This window comes from Xiphophorus maculatus, chromosome 7, assembly GCF_002775205.1.
Source record: "Xiphophorus maculatus strain JP 163 A chromosome 7, X_maculatus-5.0-male, whole genome shotgun sequence".
NCBI lineage: Eukaryota > Metazoa > Chordata > Actinopteri > Cyprinodontiformes > Poeciliidae > Xiphophorus > Xiphophorus maculatus.
In genome coordinates this window covers 20,838,492-20,853,942 of record NC_036449.1, presented here as the reverse complement: position 1 = coordinate 20,853,942, position 15,451 = coordinate 20,838,492, and the positions used below count along the sequence as shown (strand labels likewise).

Below are 15,451 nucleotides of genomic sequence, written 5' to 3'. Positions count from 1 at the left end.
CAAATTTTGATTGCATCCATATGTGGGCCTGTGAAGAGGCCAGTTTAACCACTTTGCACCACATTGCTAATTTAAATTTAGACACAAATTGCACCTAATGACACCTAAACTAGGTAATGCAGAATGAGAGATCACACAATACATCAAACTGAATAGAAAACTATTTCTCAGACTCTCATATTTTCCTTGTGTGCAGCACAGCTATTGAGAATGGCTCCTGATTCCCCTTTTAGGAGCAATCTTGCTGTGAGTCATAAGTTGAACTGGCTCAGGTTGGGGAGACACCTGAGGGCAGATAGGAACGACTAAAGCAACCAAAAGACGAGCCAGCAGGTGGCAGATCAGTGAAAATCACCTTCGATTTTCACTTTTATGTAGACCCTCCTGAAGCCATAGGAGTTCACTAATTCACCTGTGGCTTGTTTTAGGTTACTAGTTTTAATAGTATTTGTGATATTTGTTTGATTTTATTTGTGTGGTTCAGTGAGTTGAGTAGTCGTCATGCAATCACAAGATTGAAGGTTCGGTTCCAGCTTCTTCCTGTCACGTGTCAATGTAACAGTGCTTTAAGTGGTAAGGTTAAGTGGTCTTTTGGGGGTCATGTGTCTAAAGAAAAAAATAATATAGCTAGCAATATGACAATGAAAATACTGGATAGAAAACTGCATAGAAACTGAATAGGAAACTAGCTATATTTCAGAATTTTTATTTTCTGTAGTATTTTTTTTTAAATACTATAACTCTATTACAAAAAACACTCTTATTATAAACATAATAAAACTCTATTAAAACTTTTAACTCTTTTACAACCAAAGAAATTTAACCTATACTCTGGGGATATACCTTGTATGTATGTGTTTGCATCTTCTTCTGAGTGATGTGGTGCTTGATACTGTACCTATGATAACATGTGCTCCCAATCTGGCCAAATGCCGGACCACCTCATAGCCGATTCCCCTGCCTCCTCCTGTCACTATGGCAACCTTGCCATCTTGTCTGGGCATCACTGGCAGAGTCAGAAGAGGATACATATATCAGAGAGAATATAATTTCATGTAAGTATTCCATATAAATAACCTACACTGTTGACAGTCTACAAAATCCATTTAGACTTCAGGTATAAAATAACTAAATTATATATGCTTGCATTTAAAACAGATGAATTTAATTTATTTTATTGATGCATTGTCAACTCACAATAAACAATATCACAAGGCAGCTCTACGGGGCAAATAAGGGACAGATATCCATTAATATGGAATCATTTTCAATTCAACTCCATGAACTCCAGATCATTTCATCAATGCCAAACTGTAAAAATGTAGCTTGGTACCCAGAGCAGTGTACCAAGCTGGTGCTACACAATCTGACAAATGAAAATTCTCTTTGCAATATCGGTGTGAGAAATATCGCAGAGAGTTTAGATGCAGATTTTCCTGATATCGTAATCCATGGCATAATATTGTAATGACAGGAATAATAGAGTATGTCATGATACACATTAAATATGAGCAAATTAAATTGACCAAAGGTGATTGTGATCAAGCGCTTTCTTTGATGAACATGAGTTTATAGAGGATTTCAATTTCTCTAAACTAAACTGCATGGTAAAAATTTACTATTTAATCTCAAATCCCCCTGGAACAAATAAAAACGCTTCGAATTGCAAATGTTTATGCTTAGTGTAATTAATAGGTCATCCCGGAAAATTCGGCAACATAATCAACCCAAGAAAACATTTTAAAACAGTGTTTTCAGCCTTTTATATGCCCTAGCTAGCATGGCTACTTTAGCATAACACGGTCATTTCCGTGACGAAATAAAGTTAACGGCTCACTCACTGAATTAGAATGCGCAGGGCAGCTGCTGTATGTACATGCATCCTCTCATTACTCTACATTACTGCTAGGAGTCGAAACATCGCCGAATAGCCAACAACTTGTCTAATATTTGGTGTAACAACTGAAATCGAAATGAACTAACCTGGAAGTTTTAAAGGTTTGTTTAGTAGCTGATCCAGCAGGACCTTAAAGCCAAGCAGGTACAGCTTGATAGCAGGTAGAAGACGAAACCGAAGGGCAGCCCACATCCTTGGCAGGGTGTGCAAAAGCAGCAGAATCAGTCAGTCTAGACAGGCAGGGCGATGCAAGCCTGTGGGACACATTCCAATACTGCGTCTGGGCATCCTCGCCTCCTTGCAATTCTGTATGCCACACACAGTTTGAACCCTGGTTAACTTTGCCAATATTTTTCCATTGAAGAGTTGTCCTAAAAATATATTATGCCTTCAACTCTTCCACAGCTTGGCTGGACAGCTTGAAAACTGTGACATACAGAGGAGTCTGTTTGATGCGCCTTCTCTGTAGTTCCTGCATATTGCTTCTTTCAGCTCACTGACTACCTCATTAACTGCTGCCAGAGAGGTCACATACTTCTGAAGCAACAGCCATTTGACACTGCAGTCTGATCCATAATTTCCCCAGACAGCCTTTAAGAGCGTGTGTGTAGAGCTGAAGAAGCCTCTGTCCGCAGCGCTGTTAGACTTTTGACTGACTGATGGTCTGGCAGTTAGCTTTTCCTCTCCTGGGATCATTTCAGTCTGTCACAATCGTCTGCTCTTACTGGAGACTGCCATGATAACCATTAAATAAGACCGTAAGCAAGGACAGTGCCCAGCAAAATAACCTTTTCAAGTTTTCAACATGTTACAGCTACAAAATATTTTTATGGGATTTAAATTGATAAATCATAAACTGTGGTGCTTCACTGAAAAGTGTGTGTTTGGGGGGAGGAAAGGGGGGCATGAATCTTTTATTTTTCTTACAAATAAAAGTCTGAACAATGTAACACATTTATTGCTGCAATTTCCACTTCAATTCATTAGCTTTATGCATCTAATGATTCAAATGTTTGCCAATTCTTTGTATTGCAAAATAACCAAAGCTCATACAGATTTGAGAGCTTCGGTAAAAATATGAAGTGTTGCATGCATGTGTATGTATCCCTCTTGATTGAAATGCTTAGAACCGGCTTTCAAAGTTGTTACAGACATACAAGACTTGTTGAAGTAATATAGTATTTTGGTGCATGTCTCTAGAACATCTAGAATCCAATTACTTTTTTTTTGTGAATTCTTCCCTTCAAAATAGCCCAACCTGAAAGCTTATTGTTATTTAACACTTCATTATTTTCTTACTTTCATAAATAGTTGAATGCTTTATCAGCTTTTTGCCAGCATAATGCATTAACTTACAACAGCAAATAAATGTTATATCCTTCAAGTAATTGATGACTGTGCAACTATAATCTAATTTGTTTAAAAGCCAAAGTGCCCACAGTTAAGGATTATTTCTATCCCTTAAAAGGACACCTGTTACTTTAAATGGAAATAACAGTGTACTTTAAATTCTTTAAAGTGTTCTTCAAAGTCAAAATCAAATGTGATAAATGTGCCAAGTGGAAATGAATTAATCCTGCTCCCTGAAACAATATACTTACTGTTTTATAACAGAAGGATACGACTTACTTTAAATTGTTCAAAACATATTGCCTTTATCTAGTATGAACAATTATGTAAATTTAAAATTTAAATGTATTAATTTATTTGACAGTTCGCTTTAGCATTGGCAGAACTACCCAATGGCTGATGATGAATGAATGATATTTGCTTGTGTGCCTTTTAAGAGCTCTTATTGTATTATTTATTCAGATTTTCAAGATTTATCTTGAAACATAGGAAATTTCCTAATTATATTTACTTTCTTTTTACAGTGAAACCCTGCCGATTTGCAGTTCATTATTCATGGAGACACCTATTTGAGTTTTATTTTTTTGCAAAGCATAACCCCAAATGATTTTTGTAAAATTAATCTATTCACTGATTTCTTTGTAGAGCATATTTGAAAAATTAACTGTTACCCCCAAAACCCTTATATGTTGGTCAATGGGTCAATGTGGACACAAGTGTCATGATGACACCTAATGGGTTAAAACCTAAATGAAAACCTTTGCAAATAAATACCACTTTTTGTATTGCAGTGTACTTTGTTGTTTGTATTGTATTATATCTGTTCTCCCTCTGTTTTCCATTCAGCTTGTTATCAATTAACCCTGACTAAACAGGATAATAATTGAAGGTCAGCTCAAAGTAACTTTGAGGAACAATTGAATGGTTGTATAAAGAGTTGATGCATCTATATTACCAATAAATTAAAGAAGGTTGTTTGCAGCAGAGGTTTGGTAAAAATTTCTTACAATGAAGATAGCAAAATAAGAACATGCATGATGACCAGATTTTGAAGTCATTTTTATTTATCACTTTTCTTTGTTAAGTAACAGAAAGGGAAAAGAGCAAGAAGTCATCATGTTATAAAAATCATCATTTGCAAGGATCCTCATTTGAAAAAATGTTTTTCTAAGTAATGAAAGAATCTCTCAGCCCATATTTGGAGGATGTGAGTCATTCCCCATGCAAAAGCTTCCTACTTCTGTGAAATTCCTTTGATTTCTTGTACTGCTTTCATTCAGTCCCCTCACTAGTGATGTTAAAGGCCATTTTAACCATCCATCCATTTATAATATTTTCCCTATACAATGTTGACTATGGTTAATGATGTGAGCTAAGGATCATTAGCTTAAAATGGAAGCCATCCTTTATTCAGCTTTTGCATTTTAATAGTAATAACCCAGGATTTAAATCTCTTCTTCCTTGAAAATTACTTCTGCCACTTTGCAATTCTACATCAAATGTAAATGTTTTAGTTTCCTCTCTTTTTTTCTTTAGACAGCAAATGAAGACAAATAATCTTTTAGATCAAGACTTAAACTTAACTATTTGGAAAGTTAACAAAACACAAAAGATAAAGTAGTGGCTGCTTCAGTTCCTTCCACTTATGCTTTGGCACTTTTTCATACCCTTCTCCTTTATTTCATTCTTGAATTATTTTTTACTTTAATATATATATTCAAAGTCAAAGCAATTTATCTGAAGAGACAGTTGCATATTGAAATTTATTGAAAGATTTAAAGAAATACACATTAAGAATATATATTTTAGAAAATAGTATGTAACAAAACAGTTTGTTCCCATAAAATAACATTTGCATTTTGCAGTTTATATTAGTTATAATTTCATTTTATCTGATTATCATTTACATATATTCCATTATTTACCAATATTGTGTAAAAAAAAAAGATAATAAAATATTTAAAAATTATTGAAAAAATGGTAAACTCGTTTGCAAACAAAATTGTTGTTTCATTAGAGTGTGTATTAATATGTAAATGTTTGGATATAAATTTCATGCAATTATTGTGTGTTGTTTAGCAGTACAATTCTACCATACTAAATAAGTAAATTTGATAACAAGCACTGCTATTATAAATAGGACATGACACAGATGTCAGTTTCCCTTAGGTGTCCCTCCTCAAAATGGAAAAGACAAGAGAACATAGCATTCTGGTAAGGAAGATACGTGTTTAAGAACTCCAGTAAGTCTACAACTCATAATGTGAACAAAAATAAATCAATAAAAACCAATATGACTCCCATGAGAAAACATGTAGGGGCAGGCTGCTATAGTGATGGCCCACGATTGGCTAAGGAGACAGCTAAATGGTTTCTGGAATTCAAAGCAGGTCAACCAAGCTCTCCCTCATTTCAATATAATTACAATCATTTCCACTAAAGACAGGCTTGGGGCTTTCACTGTATGAAGCAGCTTTTTTTGTTCCCTGACAGGGAAATAATCAGTATTAAGTTGTGTCTTGCCTACAGTCCAATAGTTAAGTTCGGGGCAGAACAGCATCACTGACAAGTGGTTAGCCTCAGTTATTAAAGTCTGCTCTGGAAGGCAGACAAATAAGCAGCAACATAAAGAGAATGTACCATCATGAGTCTGCAGACGGATGCTGCGTGTACATTTAAATATGTGTGCACTGCTACTAAGGCGGGCTAAAAGGGTGTGTCTATCTGGTCGTGTACACATGCTAGTGTTTGTTCTGCAGCCTGAGAGGTTCAGGGGGTCAGCAAAGCGAACTGGCCTGCCATTGTTTAAAGGAAATCGCATCTCACGCATGACTGTAGGATGATTATTTATCATGATGGGACATCAGGGAGCACACAGACACACACACACACGCAAGCACACAACAGGATGAAGACACATAGGAGACAAGCTGGGAACAGTACATGACAGGAGGGTGTGTGATGTAAATAACATGTGAACACCATCAAAATAGCTCCAACCGACAGCCACCCAGTCCTTTATGACAGCTACAGGCTGACTGCAAAGCACAACTTGTCTTACTAAGGAATCCAGGCTGACAACAGCTCAGTGGGATTTTTGGATCTGCACGTGTGCTCTGACAGTTAAAATGTAATTTTTACTTTGTGACTTGAATATCTGGGTAAGAAAAGAACATTTTTCAAGAACTTTTGGCAGAAAATGACTTGTGATGTGTTGTTCTTTTTAATACATTTGTTTTTGTGTAAAAAAAAAAAGAAAGAAGAAAAACCAAGGGACATGGGAGGTGAAGTGCCATATCTGGAAGAAGGGAATTTGTTTGGGTGTGTCATGGGCAATTGGATCTTAGGAGTGCAACAGCCTGTGTGAATCAATGCCGCCTTTTCTGGCAGTTTGAGCTGCATCTTGCGCAGCTTTTCTTCAGAAGCTTCCTTCGCTTGAGAAGCAGAGAATCAAGGTTAGGCTTAAAAAGCTCAGGCTTTGACTGACAAGGCTGCTGGCTACACGGTTTTTAGCCAATAATGATACTGTGCATGTGCATATGCAAGGAAGACTAGTCCCCAAGGGGTTTTCTTGCTTACAATCTAAAAGATGTGCAGTGCATATGTTTTCAGCCCTCTGTCCTTTAGTACCCAGAGTAAGCCAGTTGCCTTCACTAGTCACCTAATAAGTCCTTGTGCAATTTAAACTTAATATCATCACAGTGGCTTCAGAGGTTTTAGAGAACATTGGTGAACAAACAGCATAATGAAGATCAAGGAACACAGCTACAAGGCTGGGATAAATCTCTAGACAAGGGGACCAGACAGAGTGTATTGCAAGACGAATTGTGCTAAATACAGAACAATCCTGGAAGAAAAACAGGTTACTCCAAAGGACTATAGAGAAGGTGAACTTTCCCCATACAGGTACAGGTTGGTACACAAGTTTATGACCTGGTGTAGTTTCTCCAACACCAGTTGATCTCTCCCAATCACCATACTAGTGCGACGATAAACATGATACGCTAGTATGTCCCATGTTTTTTTGGAGTGACATTTTTGTCCCCCAATCAACAGACTGCGTTGTGTGATGCCAGTAGCTCCACCCAAATATACCACCATACTGTTGTCCTATGAACCTACATCTGAAGGGGTCCCATGAATAGTGTGGCATAGGTTGTTGTATGGACCCCTTTTACAATTCAAACAGACAAAAGGACATACCAAACTGCACCAACCTGTGTCGTAAGACTCAGTGGAAACAAGGCAAAACATAAACAACCAGTCAATTTTAGTCTATAGATGTGTAAAACTGTTAAAAAATATATTAAAGTTGAGTTCTATGAAATATTGTGTCAGTTGTCCAAATATAAATCCATGCCACATTTTTAGTCCATGTAAAAGTAGAAAAAAACACATGTATTACTTCACTCCACAGCCCAATTATGCATATCTTTATGTGTGTCTGTTGTACACAATGATAGACTAGTACCCAGGGGTTCTATTATCTGTAGTAGTAATAGGAAAATGGAAGAGAGCAAACCTAAACATACAGCCAGAACTACAATGAAATGGTTTAGATCAAATAATAATGTCTTATAAACCTGTGGTACATTGCAATAACTATACTAAAGAAAGCTTGAAGATTTTCTATTTGTTTAGTTTAATGAACTATTCAGGACACTAACGCATTTGTGTGTAATGTCAGGGACCTAATCAAGACAATAATCTCTTGCACTTAGTAACAGAAAGAGAATGTTTTTTTTTCATTTACATATATGTATATGTATTATTTTTGGTTACTGCTTATTTTATGATAAATTGAATATAGTATTTATGGTACTATTGTACACACTCTTTTGAAGTTCTTTGGAAACAATCCACTGTCAATTAAAATGTCTGAGGGGTTAAATCAACCCACAACAGTTTTGGTTTTATGTCTTAGCTAAAACAAGAAAAGTCCATAAAAAATTGTAGAAACAGAAAATCTTAGATGACAAAGATGTATGGGAATCCCATGAGAGGAGATCCAGGGTGATATTTATGCTCCTTAGATGTCTGAGAGTTCACCGGAACACGTGGGTGGAAAAGGCAGTGGACTCCTGGAGAGCCGATTTGGAAGGTTTTGTGTCATCTGAGGCTGCTGCCTCCATAACTTTTCCAGAGGGAGAGAAGCCAAAGGCCAGCTTGTAAACACTGAAAGTGAAACTGAAAATCTTGCATGTGGGAGACTCTTCGACATTGTGGTCAAATGCAGCATGGGATATTATACTGATATTACATAACACAGAGTTTATTAGCAGTAACAGTTCTTTTATCTGTAGTAGTAATAGGAAGGTGTCATCACCTTGAGCTTTACAGAAATTTGAAGGCACTCGGAGGGGTTTGTGGCAAACAGCTAGTCAGACAGATTGTTTTAGCTGACTTTTGCAACAAAAAAAAAGTTATTAAAAATAGAAATGTAACTTCAGAAACAGCATTATGTTAAGGGATATTAGCAGTCCACAACTTCACAACATACCAATGTTAGATTTTGTACTATTTTCTTTCTTTTTTCAACTGAATAATGTCTGTTTCCACATGGAGTTATGTTAATTAAGCATTGCCATTGAACTGCGACGTGCCAGTGATTTTTGATTTTCCACCAGATTTACCACAAATGCCAAAAATATGTCCATATTTCTACAACCCATAAATAAGCTATTACTGATAATAAAGTCGCAGACCCAAAGATAGTTATTTTAATTAACTCTGTACTTAACCATTTAATAATGTGTTCTCTTTGCCTTACCTCCCTATAGAAAGTAGCCATGCATGCCAGTGCTTCCGTTTTGAGTTATTTCTTGTCATGAAGAAACCAATTACAGAGCCACAGTTGTCTTTAACCATGTCTTGCCTCTGTTATTCTTGCTGCTCTCTTTCCGTTACTCAGTCATTAGATGGTCAGTCATGCTGAACCTGGTTCTTTTGGTGGCTTCTTTCTTTTAAAAAGGCCTCTTTATACACTGTTGCTACATCTTTGCTTTCTTGCTCAGTATGAAAGATTGCTGCAAAAACCATTTTGGTACAGTAAACACCCTTATACATTCTTTATTAAATTACTAACCAGATTTTATTGTGCTCTATGATAGTTTGTGTTGACCTGGACTGTGTATAACTTATTCTCATTGGAATTAATTGGACTGATCAGTATGTGATTTGGAATTAATTAGATTTTATAAATCAGGATATTGATTGTTAAAATGCATTGAGATATAATTTGTTGTAAGTAACATGAAGTTGAAAGCTTTTCAGATATTTGTTAGTAAATCATTAAGATCACTTAAGCCTATTTTTTTTAACAAGAAAGGTTGAACTGTTTCTTTATCTGTAACAAGTTGTTCACAAAAATAATAATCTAATATTGCCACTGTCCTGATTTTTTTCACTAACTGTTTAGACCTATTGTTTTTTATATGTATGTTTCAAAATGTTCTTACCAGTATATAACTATCAAGATTAAATTCCTTCCATCTACCTTCAGTGGATTTTAGCTTGCCTTAAACAACTTTTTTTTTCTCTTCAGGTTTCAGACTGAAAAAAAAAACTGCTTCGGAAATGTCAGATGTATCCAAAACCTTTCAACAGTTTCCTGAAATACACCTGGGGCAAGGTGATGACTTCAAATATGTTCTCCACTCATATATAGCTTAAAAATAAAATAAAAGGCAGGAAGGACACAAATGAGGACAAAAAAATCAATATGGCAATTCTGATTTTAGGAAGATGGTGTGTAATTTTCGTATTGTCCTATTATTCTGTTTTGTATCATTTGTGTGCTAATTTTTGGACTTAAAAACATCTTAGGTCTACTTCATCAGGCATATACCACTACATTTTTCCCCTAAATGTCATCAGGGAGTGGATGTCTTTCTATTAGTAGATGTAGAATGAGGAGCAGTGGGAGGGATATTTGCTTGGACCAATTAAGTCTGTCATTAACTCCCAACGACACACGCCAACACACACATACACACACAATATTTAACACATTTAATTTAACACTCTGTTAGACTCTGTTAGTGGGTATGTGTGTGCCTCTTCCTGTATAAAACCTGTTGGCACTGAAAGAGGACTGTGAGGAAGATCCCTCCATCTTCTGCTTTCATCCCTTCTGTTTCTCACTTTAGGATTAGTTGAACACTGAGAATTTATATGGTGGTGTGTGTGTATGTGTGAGTCTTCAGCTTCAAGGCCTTCATCTTTTTCAGTGTTTCACCCAGAATAACTGTTTCTGCTCAGTCATGCAGCTTCAAGCACTGACACATTTTAGCTTTATTATCAAGTCAGAGAAATATTCAGTGCCTCCTCTGATTTTTGTAATGTGTGATATAAGTGACAAGCTGTTGGCCAAACTTAATACCTTTTCAAAACAGCATAAATTGACTTAAAAAATAACTCTTGCACATTTAACAGAGCCCAGATACAATACTTTATGATGTTTGGGACATTAATGTAATTGAGCATTTTTAGCAACAGAGAATTGATCCACAACTTTCAGATCACAAGACAACTACTTGTGAATGCGAGTGCTTAAGCAAGCAGAGGGCATATTGTATTGCACACTGTGCATCAGTATTTTTTACCAGATAGAACTTTAATCTAGCATTTGTATTCAGCTATGTTTTGTAAAGTAATGACAAAGCCAATACACGTGCTTAGCAAATATGATTTTTAGATGAAAATATCCATCTTGCTCTGGTTTCAAATCCTGCAATGCTCCCTCTAACTTTTCCCATTGGGTTATCTACCTGGCCAAAGGGGCTGTGGATATGATTCATGTCTAACTCAAAGTCTGCATCCCAGTCCTCTCTAATCCTTATTATGTGCAGTGTTTGGGCTGGAGGGAGTCCATTACGCTGACTGTATCACATCTTTGTCCAATGGGGGGCCCGCACAGAGACTCTGAGAGGAAGGAAGAGCAAAGACGGATGGAATAGAGGCTCCCGGGCATATTCCAGGGAAGAGTGTGTGTATGGATGCATGAGTGTGCAGCGAAACTCGGACACAGCAGACATGTGTCACCTCAGTTCTCGCGCCATCAAGCTAAACTGACATAAACAGCCCCGGGCGGCCCTATCAGAGATGGACTTTACATAACGGCTGAGTCACTCACAATCTATTTTTATGGCTTTGAGGTGTGTGTGCAGTTGTGAGTGTTGAAGAGCTTTATCTTCTTGAGAGCATATTTAAGACCCTCAGTGTGAGGACAAAACATATGTGGTGCTGGGTCATCTTGACCCTGTTTCACTGCTTTCAGGGATGATATGAGCAGGGGTGAGATTCAGCGCTGGCAGGCATGTAGGTCTGGGACGAAGTCTGGGACAGTTGCTTGTCCATATGACAGATATGATAGTGGAAGAAGAAAGAGGCAAAGAGGTGATGAATAACAGCATGCCCCAATATCAGTGACTACGTCCAAACAGAAGCTTTATTGAAAAAGGAAATAGTGACACATAAAAGTCAGTTCTGCCTTTTTAGAAATACAACTTCTATCTTCTTGTGTGTCATTCTTTGACCTTGATTTAATTTTAAGTATTTGTACCTGCATCATTCATAGAAATTAATGGACAAAAAAAAGAAAAACCTTCTGACCCATGAATATTTGTGATCCTCAACGCTGACACTGGAGTTTTTTTGTGTCTTCATCAAAGCTGTAAATATTAGACACCATCTTATTTCTTAATCAGTCTGCATATGTTGGACGCTGATATTGATGATGCAAAGGATGATTTTATTACAAAATTACAGTTGTAGCAAACTGGTTTAACGTTTTATTTGTTTTTACTATCATCAATTTTTCAGCTTATCTAAATTTTAACGGAAAAAATCCTTACAAGACATTACTATAATAGTTGTTTTTAAAAATGGAAATTGAAATATAAAATTAGATTTCCTTTTTTTCTCACAAAAATTTGAAAAGGATGGCCTTGAACCTCTACTTTGTAGGACCAACTTTCAGTGCCCAGGTAGTTTCAAGTTTTTCATCTCAAGTTCAACCAGATTGAAAGGAGAGCATCAGTGGACATCACTTTTCAAGTCTTGCCATAGATTTTCTTTCATATTTAAGCCTCAGCCACTTAAACGCGTGAATGTGATTTGATCTAAACAATCCAATCTAATCTCTGGCTGTAAATTTAGTGTTGTTCCTCTGATGGAACATGATCCCCTGGCCCATCTTCAAATATGTTGCACCTTCTAAAAGGTTTCCTTTGCATCACATTTTCTTCCATTCAATCAATTTTCATGTTCTTGTTAAAGGAAAACATATCCTGAGTATGATGCTGCCACCACTCTACTTCATAGTGTGGATAGAGTGTTCAGACTGAAGTACAGTAGTTGTTTTACAACTCACAAAGTTTTTCATCTAGGCCAATTTCTAGAAGAACAACAATAAAGTCTCAGAGGTGCAAACTTTCACAAAAACAAAACAACAATAAAAAGAAAGAACGAAAAATAAAATAAGACGTCCATACATGGTTATCTTTTGAATTCAAATTTCTTAAAAACAAGCTGCTTTGATATCTGAAGGTAAACTATATTTTACATGATCAAAGAATTATTCAGTTGCCAAAGTAAAAAAGCTTTTAACTCATGAAGAATTCACAACCCTATGGGTTTCCAAAAATCTTTGAGCTTTCTTTTTCAAAAGTTAAATGAGAAGTAGTTAGATAACCAAAAACGAATAAATTACAAACAGAGAAACTTTTAACAAAGAAAACTTTTAAAAAACATACAATTTGTGTTTTTTTCATGCAGGATCTGAGTTTTGTTATGAGAAAAAAAATTGTTTATCAGCCTGAGAGGAAAATCTAGACCCTTAAGACAGCCATATTGTTTTTCGACACATTTTCAGTGTTATCATCAACTACAAACATCTTGTGATTTTTTCTACACTTTATGCATTGTTTTATTTCAACAACTGGACACACAGAATATGTGTTAAACCATTGACCAATGAGGTCACTTCTTGGATGATTGCAGGCTTGGAAATTTTCCACAGGAAAAACAGTCAGCTAAAGAGACATGGTTGGGTTTTTTTTTTGTTTGTTTGTTTTATTAGTTTATTAGTAACAGGAGATGTTGAATAAACTAATACAAAGATTAATAAAAGATGCTTTGCACCAGATTTAGATTAAACTAACTTTTTAATCTGTGGAAAAGCAGAGTGGCTCTGTTGCCTTGCAGCAAGAAGGTCCTGGGTTCAAATCCCAGCCTGTGATCTTTCTGGGTGGAGTTTGCATGCTCTCCTTGGGCCAATAGTGTAAGACAACTGATCAGCACAATTACTGAGTAAGGGAACACAATTATTGTGTTAAATAATTTTAACATAATAACTGTGTTAAATTAAGAAATGTGTTGAATTCAATACAAAATGTGTCATCTTTACACACACACATTATTGTGTTGGGTTTTGACACAGTTTGTGTTGTTATTTTGATGCTTTTAAGAGTTTTGCTTTTTACACCAAAACCTTTTTGGATGAAGGTTTTGATGTAAACCTTCATTCAAACATCAATGATTTATAACAAACTGAATACCATCCAATCTTATTTCACTTCTGACCACTTTCTCAGATCTCCAACCTGAGATGAGATCACTTTCCTTCTTCCCTGTGTGCAAAATGCGACATTTTTCTAGAGTGCTCCTCATTTATTGGTTTCTGTATCCTGAAATCACATTAAATTCAGATTTCAAACAAAAAGTTTGCAAAAATGAAATAATATCAAAACTTTTAAACGTAGATAGGCACAAATCTTAATTTTTCCTTCAGCAACAACAGCTGGCACCGTCACACACTCTTAGTCCCACTAGCTCTTTTTCTAGTCAGTGGAGATCCAAAGAAAATCTACCTGGTCAACAACTGTGCAGGAATGAATCGGAATTAAAACAAACATCTGTACTGCGTTGACATCACTTTAACTGTTTTGTAATACTTTACTGGTCAATAAAATAGAAAAGTTTCCATTTACAAGTTGCAATGCAGGAAAACGGGAAATATTATTGGGAAAATTCCCTTTCCCAATGAAATATTCCTGCAGAGCAGGTCAACATTTTGGATGAGACCATCAAGATACACATTAATGAAAAAAGAAAATAACTATATGCAAAAGTGGTAAAGAAGAATCCGACTGCATCCAGGGCCTTGTAAAAGTATTCAGACTCATCACAAAACAGCACAAAATTGTGTCACAAAATAGACAAGAATTTTAATGTAACTTATTGAGATTTTTTGCAACAGACCTATTCAAAGTAGTCCCTGCCAGTTTTATAAATCTAGAGGTTGAATTTTACTCAAACTCTTTGGAAAATGCTCAGTCTGATTGGATGGAGAGTCCTTGTGAACAGCAATTTTCAAGTCTTGTTACAGGTTCTCATTTGGATTTTTTTTTTCCTTTATTTTGACGAGTTCCTTCACCAAATGAATCTGCTTTAATCTAAATCATTTTACTTTATTTCTTACATTCAATAGCCACATTCTCTGTCTCTGAAGAAAAGCAAGCCCCCAGCATCACCAGTGGGGAAGGTGTATTCAGGTGGATGTACAATACTAGTGGTCTGCTACATGTACAATTTTGCAAGTAAGCTAAAAAATTTAAATTGTTCCAAATTAAACAAAGTACCTTCTTTCATATAAGTACAAATGAATGCTACATTTTTTCAAATTTTTATGTACAAATTGTAAACACTGCGTATCATTATCCTTCTACTTTGAAGTTGCACACAACTTTATGTGGTTCATAAAATCCCATTAGAAATAGATGAAAGCCGTTATGGTTCAATGTTAAAAGTTTAAAGCGATTGCTGTATAGTTAACAGTGTCCAAATAGTTGACATGCCACATACGTATCTAATGATAAATACCATTTTCACTAGACTTGAGTGAATTTGATGCTGTACAGGTACAAATCCATGCACATTTACACACTTTCACACACACACACACACACACGCAGCTGACTCCCATGCTGAGTCCCGCTGAGCCTTTCCTGCTCTACTTTTATCAGTAATTCTGGACCATGTCAGTGTTTAACCCCCTCCCACGCTGCCACACATGCTGCCTTTCTTCCTTAACAAACTGGACAGCCATCCATGGTCACCCAAACAGAGTTTTTTTCCCCTGCCGTTCCTTAACGCAATTGGTCAACGGTCCAGGACACCAGATTAGACAGCAACAGCTGCAGC

General features: G+C 36.2%; 1 protein-coding gene across 3 annotated transcripts in view; it reads right to left on the bottom strand.

Moving 5' to 3' along the window:
* The window catches only part of LOC102233583 (dehydrogenase/reductase SDR family member on chromosome X-like), a 40,023-nt gene that overhangs the window by 22,294 nt on the left and 2,278 nt on the right, over window positions 1–15,451 (bottom strand). Inside the window, exons 1-2 of one of the 3 annotated variants that reach the window (XM_023337173.1) lie at window positions 1,984–2,207; window positions 899–1,006 (exon numbers count right to left, since the gene is read on the bottom strand). In XM_023337173.1, the coding sequence (XP_023192941.1) occupies window positions 899–1,006; window positions 1,984–2,089 (214 nt within the window). In that variant the 5' untranslated portion in view covers window positions 2,090–2,207. Of the gene's footprint in view, window positions 1–898; window positions 1,007–1,983; window positions 2,208–15,451 lie in introns of those variants that run through there. The other 2 variants (XM_005800746.2, XM_023337174.1) reach the window with 2 other exon arrangements.